General features: G+C 36.9%; 1 protein-coding gene across 7 annotated transcripts in view; it reads left to right on the top strand.

The window, feature by feature from the left end:
* PUM1 (pumilio RNA binding family member 1) overlaps positions 1-12,608 on the top strand; it is a 118,354-nt gene that overhangs the window by 58,994 nt on the left and 46,752 nt on the right. For all 7 annotated transcript variants that reach the window (XM_054571878.1, XM_054571877.1, XM_054571874.1 and 4 more), the window contains 2 exons: positions 473-743; positions 12,356-12,449. In XM_054571878.1, the coding sequence (XP_054427853.1) occupies positions 473-743; positions 12,356-12,449 (365 nt within the window). The remainder of the gene's footprint in view (positions 1-472; positions 744-12,355; positions 12,450-12,608) is intronic.

The raw sequence follows: 12,608 nt of genomic DNA, 5'->3' as shown, positions 1-12,608 counted from the left end.
TTTTACCTGTATAAAAATTATTATTCTTAAAATAGAATTATTTTCAGATGTGGAACTTCCCCCTTAGAAACTACTTTTCTATTGTTTCTGTGTTTAACAAGATGTTGATTTTGAGGACGTATTTTATTATCTGCATTTTGGGGTCTCTGTTTTCATGGATGCCATAAGTAGTGACTTCGGTAGTTCATCCAGTGTTTCTCAAATCTGAGTCCCTTGGTTAAAGGGATTGTAAATTAACAGCAGTAAATGTAAATTTAAGGGTTGGGTTGTGGTGGGAAGGCAAGTAATAGAAGAGTCATTTTATAGGATATAACATGGAAACACCATAAATGGTCTTGGTTGTTTTGCAGAAAATAGTTTTAAGTATTATTGATAATAACCTATGTCACGGACGTTGTCCTTAAACTTGGCTTGCTATAGTGTCCCTCCCCACTCAAAATAAGGTTTAATGCCCTTTACTTTCTCTGTTTAGCCGTACCCCTGGTAATTGCCAGAACTCTGCTAATGAAGTGGATCTTCTGGGTTCAAACCAGAATGGTTCTGAGGGCTTAGCCCAGCTGACCAGCACCAATGGTGCCAAGCCTGTGGAGGATTTCTCCAACATGGAGTCCCAGAGTGTCCCCTTGGACCCCATGGAACATGTGGGCATGGAGCCTCTTCAGTTTGATTATTCAGGCACGCAGGTACCTGTGGACTCAGCAGCAGCAACTGTGGGACTTTTTGACTACAATTCTCAACAACAGGTACTGTGTGTGTCTCTGTCACTCTCTCTACTCTCCCTGTAGCCAGCACATTATTTAAGTAACTAAGAATGGGGGGAATGGGAGGAGGGTGGCTTATTTTAGGCTATTGATAGCCATCCTTTCTTAGCCCAGCAGTGATGTGGGTTTGCAAAGCCTCTATATCTTCCCCTCAAGAAGCTGATTCCCATGCTGAGGTTGTTGGCAAGAGACCACCCTTCTCTACTAGTGTTTTCTTTAGCTCCTATATCGCTAAATCCCAGGGCCTGGAGAGTGGGTGAGGTGATGTTACCTCTTGTGACACAATCCTCTTGAATGCTAATTTAATCTCTCTGAAGAGTAACGTGATTGTGATGCTCTTGGTTTGTTTTGCTTTAAAAATAGTAAAAACTCTGTTATCTACCATTGTCAGGAGTCCTGTGCTAGGTCGTCTTATTAGTAATGTCTTTTAATTGAGTTACTGCATTTTGAAAACTAGTACCTTTCAGAAGAGTTAGAATTTCATTAGGGGAAAAATACACACAAATCAACAGAGAATCTACAATGAAATTACTTGGCTCTTTTATTCATAAATGCTTGGAAAATATTGCATGTGAACCTTCTGGTTTTGAAGGCATGGTATGACGAACTCTAGGGTTTACTGATTCTTTTTTATTTTTTTAAATGAAAATTAGTTGTTTGAATTACTAAAAGGGGGCTGGAAGCTTCTCAATCTTGTTGACAAGTTCTCCCTTGTGGCTGGAAGCCGTTTGATGGGCCTTACATTTCTGATACGCCTTAATCTTGGACTGGAATATAAATGTGAACTTCTCAGTGCGAAAGGTTAACATCTTACTTTGAAGTTTACAAATTCTTTATCGATGGGGAAATTGACATATGGTCTTAGGAGATCAGTTGTACCGTACTGTTCTTTTAGTTGTCATAAATAGCTAATTTTAAATGAGTTTTGATTGATAGGTTACTGGAAATAGGGTCAACCATATGAAGTCTACAAAATGAGACCCCTTTAAGGGATTTTCTGATGTGCATACGCTCTTTGCTCATACCAGGTGGATATGTTAGGTTTAATTCCGAACTTTTTTTTAGCAAGAGTAAACTGAATGTGTACATTGTTTTTCCTGTAGTTCCCTGTAGATACGCCCTCTTCTATATAAGAATCAGCTGTGTTCTTTATCATCTTAATAAGAAATAGTCTTTCGTGGTTTTGCCCTATTTCACAATGAATCCTCAAAACACCAGTTTTGCATGAAGCCAGAAATTATTTCAGGTGCTGAAGACATACTAGACTTCAAAATGCTTTGTGCCACACCAGCAAATACAGGTACATGATATTTTTGTGTAGAATTCAACTCGTCCAGTTTAGAAAATTAATTTAGCAATTTCTTTGTCTAAATTGAGGTTTGTGAGTATAGGCTATTCCTAATCAGATCCTTTAACCTAGTTAATATTAAGAAGTTTTATCTGGCCATCTGCAATAATGTCAATAATGAAAATTAAGAAAAAATAATAAAACTTTTTGTTCTGCCAAAAAAATGTTTTATATGAATTCTTTTGCTCTGTTTTTATGTCTGAATTTCTGTAGCAACTCTTAGAACTGTGGCTACTTGTGGTTCTTAGTTTCCATTCACAATGGAACCTTTTGCTTGTTATTTAAGAAGTATTTGTCTCCAATGTCTTATGAATGAAAACCTGATTCTCTTTCATTTACATGTTCTTTACTTCATACTCAGAGGTGGGATTCTCTTTTGATTTATTGATCTCGGGTTTCAAAATTTTACCAATTTTTTGGGAGGCTGGATAATTATTAGAACTTGAACAACAGAAATATACTTTTGTACAACCACAAGTAGTTTAGCATGATCACATCAAACATAACACCTACTCAAATTTATAAAACCCAGAGTGCCTTCACCAAGAATCCCATTTCAGCAGTTTTTGAAAGTGAACAGTATTATTTTGAAAGTTAAACTCTTGTTGGGTTCTGGCTTTCCGTAGATGTCTTGGTTGCTGCACCATTGGGGCTTTGGTCCTCAGAGATAGCACCATGATATGCTGTGATCATTGTTGTTTATCTCATGGGCTTATAATTCTTGCTTTTCTGAGTAGATTGTTTTACACATTCTTGTACAGAACACCCTAATAGCATGAGTGGGAACCGTTGGCCCAAAATTGCTGAGTACCTTTTAGACCTTTTAACTTCCTAAAGGCTACTACATAAAAGCCAGTAGTTGTTAAGAAGGAAGGATCATTTTTTAATTGGAAATTGGTGTTTTGTTCTTACATTTTATCCCTACCGTCTTTTTTACCCTTTTGCTTTTCATTACATTTTATTCCCTTTTCCATTTCTACTAATTTAAATCATTCTCCTTCAGGGTCCAGTGCTGTGAACTTTCTTGATCTCCAAATCAAAAAATTGTCACATCTGTCTCCTTTGGACTCCATAGTGCTTTGTAATTTGCTTAAGAAAAAAAAGTCACTATGTTCTGCCTTGTGTTGTGATTACTAAGTAGCCCTTGCTAGATTGTAAGCTCCTTGAGAGTAAGGCCTGGGTCTTGTCCTCTCTGTGTCTTCTGCTCTGCTTTAGCAGACCAAGTTTTCAGGGAGCTTTTTATCTCTTTAATATCTCAGAACCACCCCCTTGTGATTAATATGCCTCCTAAAACTAAAATTTGAAGCTGGTCTTCTAAGAGGTCTGGAAGCCACTTTTTGAGGCCTAGCATATATTCTAATATGTGAGTCCTTTAGAGCTAGCTCACTAACTTGTGCCTCATACACAGATAACTAAACCTGTATAATATCCAGGAAATTACTTCCTGGACATCTCTCTATTGCTATGTGATCAAAAGCCATGGTTCTTTAATAAAATGAACATAATTCTTTTGATACCAAAATTTTTGATAAATTCAGGGAAATCCCAGATCTTTGGACCACAGATTATAAACTTTTATTCGCATTTTTTGTTCTCACCTCTCGCCAAGTAGATCTTTCATGAATGGAATGGGCTCCCCTTATCCCATGGCTCTCAGTTTAGTTACTTTGACTCATTTAGTCATTTAAATATTGTAAGGAAGTACTCGATGACAAGTAATAAGATCATTGATGCCCGTGTCCTGGGAACCTTACACAAGGGAGACCATACTGTGTTCTCTGGGGAAGGAAGGACTTAAGAGGTGAATCTTGAGCTATGCCTTGCAAGACCTGTTTATATCAGGAAAAAAATAAAAATTCATGTGGAGGATATGGTAAAACTAAAGGCTTCAAATTAGAAATTAACAGGTACATGTTCAGTAGATAATTTAGAGCAGTTATCCTACGTGGTAGTTGAGGCTGGGAAAAAGGTGAGGTTGCATGGATAGTGTTATGTATCTTACTGACTTCGCTGTGCTGCTTTATAGGCAATGATAGGACATTTTAAAGAAGGAATGACTTAATTATTATGGTTTAGTTACTTTTTTTGTGCTGAGTGTTAAGTTTACTAGCAGTTTTAGACATTCTTTTACCCATATTAATCAGTTAACTGTTGACTGTTGTGTCCTTCCAGGAACCTCATGTTCTGCCCATAGTGAACAGAGCTGGGGTTCATCATAAGGCTATCTTGCATGACACAGTTGTGGAACATTTGAGGAACTAAGTGCTAAATTGGTTGATCAGGAATGCTGTCAGACCAGGGGAGGGCTTGATGAGGACCTATGTTGCATATATCTGGCTTGAAAGACAGGTGGAGTGTACATTGCTGCAGATAAGAGAGCAGAGCTATGGAGATGGAAATGACTGGGGTGTGGTTATAGGCTGACAGGAGTAGAAGGTATTGGGTTGGCCAGAGTTTGTTTAGTTTTTTCCATACGGTGGTTCTAGTAGTGCCTAGTTGTCTTTAACTTCATTTGAAACAATTTTGTTAGGTTGTATTGTGACAGCTGTCATATCAGTGTACATTTTAAAAAATATATCAAAATCGGTGAATTTTTGTGCAGCCATTTCAATATTGGAGAGGAAGAAGATATGCCACAATTTTTGACATATTATGCTTTATTGTTTCAAGAAAGGTAAAAATGCAACTGAAACACACACACAAAAAGAAAGATTTGTGCAGTGTATGGAGAATGTGCTCTGACTGAGCGAATGTGTCAACAGCGGTTTGTGAAGTTTCTTGACACTACTGACATTCTGGCCAAGTAATCCTTTGCTGTGGGGCTGTCTTATGCACTGGGAGATGTTTATCAGCACCCCTGGCCTCTTCAAACTAGAAGTCAATAGAGGGCGTTAGCTGACACACTCGAAATATCCAAATCAATAAAGTTATGGGTGAAAATGAAAGCTGTGTCTTTTATTTTACGGAAAACACTAAACAGACCCTTTGGACTAACCCAATAGTTGCATTTAGAGTGAATAGTTGCAATAGAGTGAAGTGCATGCATGGGCTTTGAGTCAAAGATGGTTCAAACCCCCATCTCTACATTTAAACATGTGATCTCAAACAAGACAGCACCCTGGGCCCCATATTCCTGACCTTTAAAATCATCACATAGCACCTCACGAAACAAAAGCATTCAGCATAATTCCTGGAGAATAGTTAATAAGGGTTCAATAAATATTAATGGTAGTTAGTAAAGATCTTTTTTTACAGAAAAAACTAAACAGACTTTTTGGCCAACCGAATATAGGTAGAACGGGAAACAGAGATACGTACCTGGTTACAGTCTGGGTGGCAGAGGCCTTCGAGCCAGGCCTGAGCCCCAGACATCATTAATGGTTGTGAGCATTGAACCAAATAATCTAGTGTGACACACATCTTTCTGTATATTCTGTCCTTTTGTCTTGGCTTTCTTAAATGGTTGTCTAAACCTATTTCTTTTTTTAGTTTTGAGTTACTTGCTACAGTTTGTATGGTAGCTTGATTTGTGATTTTATGAGGAGATCTGTCTTATTTCCTTTAAATCAATGTTTTGATTGGTGTGGTAAGTTGGTTTCAGCTTATATTGAGATATATAATATAAAAATAGTCTACAAATACAGAAGAGGTAATTTTCATTTAGTTCATTACAAACTTCATGGTACTTGTCTAGTCACTTTTTTAAAAAGGATTTTATTTGTTTTCCGAGAGGTGAAAGGAGGGAGAAAGAGAGGGAGAGAAACATTGATGTGTGGCTGCCTCTCGCACATCCCTCCCTGGGGGTCTGGCCCTGCAACCCAGGCTTGTGCCCTGACTGGGAATCAAATCGGTGACCTCTTGGTTCGCAGGGCTTGTCACTGTTAATCCTAAACTTAACTTTTCTAAATTTATTTAGAGTAGGGATTCCTTTTTTGTGCCATGAACCCCTTAGCAGTTATGTGAAATCTGTGGACTGAATTCTCAGAATAATGTTTTAAAATGTAGAGTGTAAGTAGGATTACAAAGGAAGTATTTAACAACAACTTTAAAGATGTATGTACTTTATCACATGATGCACGAAAAAGAGTTAGGTGTGCTACCTATCTTAAGGAGCATAAACAGGATTTTGAAGTGTCTAACAATTGCAAAGTAACATGAAAACGTGATTTTTGTATCAGAGATGACTGGTTTGTTGCTTGTAATCATAACTGAAGGACCCAATAAATTTTTTGAAAAATAAAGATAATTTTACCTACCCCAAATACAAAGATCTGGGGTTAGAAGCCCTAAAGCCCTAATTCAGAGTAGTTTGAAATGCTCATTGATATTTCTAGAGCATTCTCCTTTTTCACTCACATTTTCTGTGTATTTTCTTCTCCTCAATCCTGGAAAACACAGTGAACAGTTTGTGTATAGTGTTTGACACCATCTGGTGTTATGATGCAAGAGAGAGAGAGAGAGAGAGAGAGAGAGATTTATTTTACTTTAATAAAGAGCTATACAACTATTATATTTCCATAAGTATATCTTAGAAAATTATTACTAGGTTTCATTAAATTATAATCTTGTATAGCAGAAACTAAAGCCAGGATTATGTCATTATAGATTAATCAGATTAATTGTTGATATTCTTTATTTAGAATTTAGTTAATCTAAAAATAGCCTAATGTAGCATATTTTACAAAATTGCATACTGATTCACTAAAACTCTCACCTGTAAAGTATGAATTTTAACAGAAAAATATGCTGGAAGTCAGAGTTGAAATATACTGTATTTATTCCTTCATAACCCTATTCAGAGGGGAGAGGAAGTTGGCATGCATTGCTTTTAAAAGTGTGGTAGTGATTAAATGTCATTCTTATAAGGCCAAGTGTGTGTATAGTTTTAATATAAGAATTTAATACTCTTGGCTTGCTTTTCAGTTTACAAATAAGAGGATTATTCTATTAGTGTCGTGTATAATCACTGTTAAAATGCTCACGTTAGCTAGTAGTTTGGTTGATTGAAACTTACCTTTAATATTATTTGACTTTGTTGAAATTTTATAATGTGATTTTTTCAAAAGATATTAATTTACTTGGAGGAAGGATATGCGCTTCCCCCGACCTTACATAGACATCATTTATTATGGAATGAGTTTCTTCATCTGTTAAAGAAATGTAAAGAACTTTTTTTAAAAAAAATTCAGCAGCATGGTTTGTATGTACCTGTTAAATCAGAAATCATTGTAATCACTAGTTGGTCATTTAACCTGGTTAAGTGTTAAGTAGTTCAAATAACCTGGTCAAAAGTGGGCTTTGACCCAGAAGCTTTTAAACAGTAGCAAACTTTTACAAATTTCATGTACTGAGGGCTGGCTCCAATATATACTTTTATTAAAAATTTATAGTCCCACCATTGATGAAGTACTGCATTTTGCCATGTATAATATGCACCTTTTAACCTTAATTTTTGAGGGAAAATTAAGGATGCTCATTATACATGGCTAGTACCTGAACTATCTTGTATCTGTTCTTATATTTTGTAATAGTTTGTTACATAAAATTTCTTGTACCATAACATGTTCAAAAATAAATGCTAAAATTCCTTTATAATACAAAAAACAAGCATCTAAATGTAAATGAATGAATGAATGAATTAAAAAATTAAAATGAAAGATATTTTTTCTTAAAGTTGGGGCCAAAAATGTAGGCATGCATTATACATGGCAGCACATTATACATGGCAGAATACAGTGCTTTCCGTGTTTTAAACGGCATTTTTCTATGGATCCTGACAACAGCTCCGTGAAGTAGGGCAGCTACTATATTTTTACAGGTAAGAAAATTAAGATATCATGAAGCTAAAAGACTCACTGAAGGTTATATTCTGTAAGTTATGCAAACATCTGCTTTTGGAGTTTCTAGCTCCAAGCTGTTTCCTTTGGACCTGGTACTAGAAACACAGAGCCTTTTGATATGTAGAGTCATCTCACCTTCAAAATCAGCTGCATTCATAGTTTTTTCTTGCATGGAGATACTGTAAAAAAGTACTCATCAACAACAACAAAAAATGTTTTTTCCCTGTTATCTTTGTGACCTGTGGAGAGCAGTTGGTGCTCATGAACTCAGTGGGATTTTGACTTTGACATCGACTCTGAAGAGCCTTGCCCTCTCTTTCCCCCATTCCTGGGCCTCCTTGCTGGGGGAGAAGCTGTAAGGGGTAATTTACAGAGGTGCTGTGTCTGTGTGGGGGTGCTCATCGCACATAAAGGAGTGTTCTAAGCTCTTCACATGTATTAATTTTAATACAACTTTATGAATTCGACATATCTTTGTTGTCTCCATTAGAGGAGGAGAACAAGGCACAGAGGTTTTATTGCACAGAGTCACATAGAAAGTCAGTGGTGGAGCTGAGGTATGAATCCAGGCTTTCTGGCTCCAGGCTCTGCTCTTACCTCTTATCCACTATGTGTATAGCCTTAAACTGGTAAAAAAGCCAGGGCTGGCAGTGTATTGTATTTGGGAATGGGGAGCCAAGGAGGATAGTCTTTTACATTTGCCAAATCCATATGTACATACTACTATGCCATATTCTGAAAACTCAACAATTACTGATAATAACAGTAATAGTAGTAGCTGTATTTTATAAGATGCCAGCTATATGTCAGGCACTATGTTGGTTGTTTTTGAGTGCCCACATTTTTTTTTTCTGGAATAAAAACCCTACAGAGGTCTCTTGTAAGGTCATGTAGTGGTAGAGATGGGAGTCAAACCAGCTTTCTTGTGAGTTCCTAAATCTTAAAATAGTTGATATATTTTTCTCTGCAATCAGACTTTTGAATAACTTATAAATTCTACCCAAATAAATTGTAATCAATAGTGGCACATTTATCATTATACCAATCTTAAAATAAAATAAACATTTTCTCCAAATCTCCCAGTATTGTGTTTCTCAGTTATGATTAGCATGCTTTGTGAAAATCATGAAATCAAAGCATGCTTTGTAAAAAGTGTTTTGCCCAGCAGATGGCATTTGTATGAGCTTTTCAGGAATGTTTGGAATCCATCACTTACCAATTACCTAATTTTGTTTTGAATACCCTGTATTTCCAGTTAATATTGGACCATTTACATAAAGAGAATGCCAGAATTACTGTAATCTGTAATCAAATCTCCCTGCTGTAGATGCATAATTTACTTTTGTTAATTGTTTACTGCAAAAATGCACTAAAAAAAATAATTCCTTTTCTGGTCACCATAATCATCTGAGGTCTATTAATCAACTCTCCAATACAAGATATATGGGAATTCTTGTAGGGACTATATTTTTAAATTAAACGTAATGCTTTCTTACTCTCAAAGTGTGGTGACATGGTGGTTAGAACCACAAACTCATGTTATGTGAAATTATTACTTTTATGGTATTCGCACACTGCTTATTTGTATATTTACAGATACAGTACACATACCTGTAATGAGTTATATGTAATGTTAAAAATGTACAAAGCAAGAAGTCATGTGGAATGGCATTGGGGTACGGTTTTTGGTTAATAACTCAAGAAAACCTCAAGATTTTTATTCTGAACGGACCATCTCTATTTCCCATCTCACAGTCTCTAGCTAATAATGTGCTCAAAAAAATGTTTGTTAAATGAATTGAATTATTTTGTTTATAGCAGTGTGGAGGAAAGAGGTTAGCTGTGAGCAATGTCACAGATGGTAAATATTTCAAAATGTTTTAGGCTAGGAAAATTCTGGAGTCCCATCAAAGAGACAGTAGATATATAGTGGAACTATGAGGTATTTTTATGACCTTCAAAAATTAAAAAATCAACCTTCCACAATTTTACATGTTTTCTGCCTCCTGGCTGCCCTTCTTGCGTAGAGTGCTTCCTTTTGGTAGGCGTTCTATGAGACTGTCCTTCAGATGAAACAGAAGTGTGAAACCAACCTCGCAAAAATGCAGTGGTACTGATTGGCTCCGTACCTGAGCGTGAACAGTGTTTTTCAATATATTCCTATATTTCTTGTGAAGATTCAGTATTTAATCAATCCCTATAAAGTAGTGTTATCTTTTCACCAGCATCATAAGTGAAAATTTTCTTTAACCTTTGAAAAACAACTGAAGTATTTTTGAAATCTCTACATGGTCATTATTATTATTATTTTTTTAGATCCTCACTAGAGTATATGCTCATAGGTTTGAGGGAGGGAGAGAGAAAGAAACATTGATGTGAGAGAGAAACATAAATCAACTGTCTAGTATGTGTGCCCCAACTGGGGATTGAACCTGTAATCTTTTTTATTTTAAATGTTGCCTCATTGCTTTACTTTTAGAAGCCATTTAAAAAAAAAAGATTTTATACCATATAATCTCACCTGTAAGTGGAACCTAACAAAACAGTCAAGTGAGCAAAATATAACCAGATACATGGAAATAAAGAACAAACTGACAGTGATCAGAGGGGTGGGGGGAGGGGCATAACGGGGGAAAGAAGGGGAAGGGTCAAGTCAAGGAACATGTATAAAGGACCGATGGACAAAGACAATAGGGTTTGGGGGAGGATTGAATGTGGAAGGTCGGGGGTGGGTAGGGCAGGAGGATGTAATGGGGGGAAAATGGGGACAACTGTAATTGAACAACAATTAAAAAAAAGATTTTATTATTTTTAGATAGAGGTAAGGGAAGGGGAGGGAGAAAGAGAAGGAGAGAAACAACAATCAGTTGCCTCTTGCACACCCCCAACCAGGAATGGACCCAGCAACCCAGGCATGTGCCCTGACTCACAATCAGCCAGCAACCTGTCACTTTGCAGGATGACACTCAGCCAATTGAGCCACAAAACTGTCAGGACTAACCTGCAACTTTTTGATGTACAGGATGATGCTCCAGCCAACCAAGCACCTGGCCATGGCTCTACATGGTTATTTTTGACATTCATATTGTAAAAGCAAAGAATAACTTTTACTCTGGGTTTTAGAAAGATAAATATATAGAGAAGTAAGGGGTGAAGTTGGCAAGTATGTTCAAAAATTCACCTTTTGTTTTCCTTTTATTTAAAATCAATCTACTCATATATTTGAGACATAGAAGGTAGCCAAATCAGCACCAGGTCTTTACATTGAAAGTTAAGCAGGTGTAATGTCATTATCTCCTGAAGTCTGAAATAATGGAGTCTCTTTATGAGGACATCTATAACTTATGATGTATGGGGTGTGTTATATATCATCCAGTGATGTCAGCTGAGCTGTTGAAAAGCACTTTAGAAAGAGCAGGTAGCTTGAATGTGCTTTTAAGGGGGGTCCCTTCTGTAAGTACTCTCACTCTCATTCTAGCGGGTAAAGGTCTCTTCAGTGTGATTGCAGAAGGGTGCTTGTCAGGCCATCTAACGTAAAGTTACTGGCATTTCCTTTTTTTTGTACCAGTACTATTCATACTGAAGTATGTGGACATTTGATTCATTGTTATATCCCTAGTTCCTTGCACAGTGCCTAGTAGGTTATTTGTTTCATAAATATTTTTAGAATGAATGAGTGAATGATCGTCTTTGTATTAAGGGTCTTTGAATTCCTTTCTTTTTGTGGGAACTAAGAAGTGTGCTAGGTCTGAGCCCATAATCCAAGTTTTGTTAGTAGCAACTGTACTTATGTTCCTACGTATAAAGAATAGGTATCCCGGGATTTCAGGAGCCCCCAAAAGTAGGGCATTCGTCCAGTTTATTCATTATGATAAGCCATTAGTTGAGGAAAATACCCAATATAATTTCCCTGAGAAGAGGCAGCCAGAGGACAAAATAAATGCTTTTCCTTTTGCTTTCCAAAATATGAGTAGGTGAGGATTAATTCAAAGTTCATATGGGGGTCTAAAAAGAACTCAAGGGAGATAATAGCACTATGGGCAGCGTGGTAAATAAATTTATAGTACCCCTGTTTAATTTTTGTGTGCCTTGGATCAGGTGAGCCTCTCAGACCTGTTGACAAGCAGTAGGGCATTTGTATGTATGCATGTGGTTCAGGGATATATAATCTGTGACGTAGTCAGCACATGGGAACTGGATGCATCAAATTAAGGTAAAGAAGGAGGGAAAAGAGAACTATGAAGCATAGCAATAATACCATGTGAATGGAGGAGAGCATGAGAACATTTTTTGATTCAGTATCATGCTTTAATGGGGCATATAGAAATGTTTATTCAGAGAGATTTTTAAATGATTCATGAAACAGTTTCTCTAACATCACCATGTATGTCTTTTTCTCACCTCAGCTGTTCCAAAGACCTAATGCGCTTGCTGTCCAGCAGTTGACAGCTGCTCAGCAGCAGCAGTATGCACTTGCAGCTGCTCATCAACCTCACATCGGTAAGTCCTTAAGCCTGTCCCTTCTCCTTTTTCGGCGTGGCCACCATTTTTGGGTACTGGCTTCTGTGAAACCCAGTAGACTGGGTTTCAGACACATCTCTCAAGATGAATGGCTTATTCCTCTTGTCCAGTTGTCTCTAGCTACATTCCTTATTTTTG

This window comes from Pteronotus mesoamericanus, unplaced genomic scaffold (assembly GCF_021234165.1).
Source record: "Pteronotus mesoamericanus isolate MK-2021 breed Mesoamerican mustached bat unplaced genomic scaffold, CSHL_Meso_final contig_221, whole genome shotgun sequence".
Classification (NCBI taxonomy): Eukaryota; Metazoa; Chordata; class Mammalia; order Chiroptera; family Mormoopidae; genus Pteronotus; species Pteronotus mesoamericanus.
The sequence above is the reverse complement of the archived record's forward strand: the minus strand, read 5'-3'. Positions and strand labels throughout refer to the sequence as shown.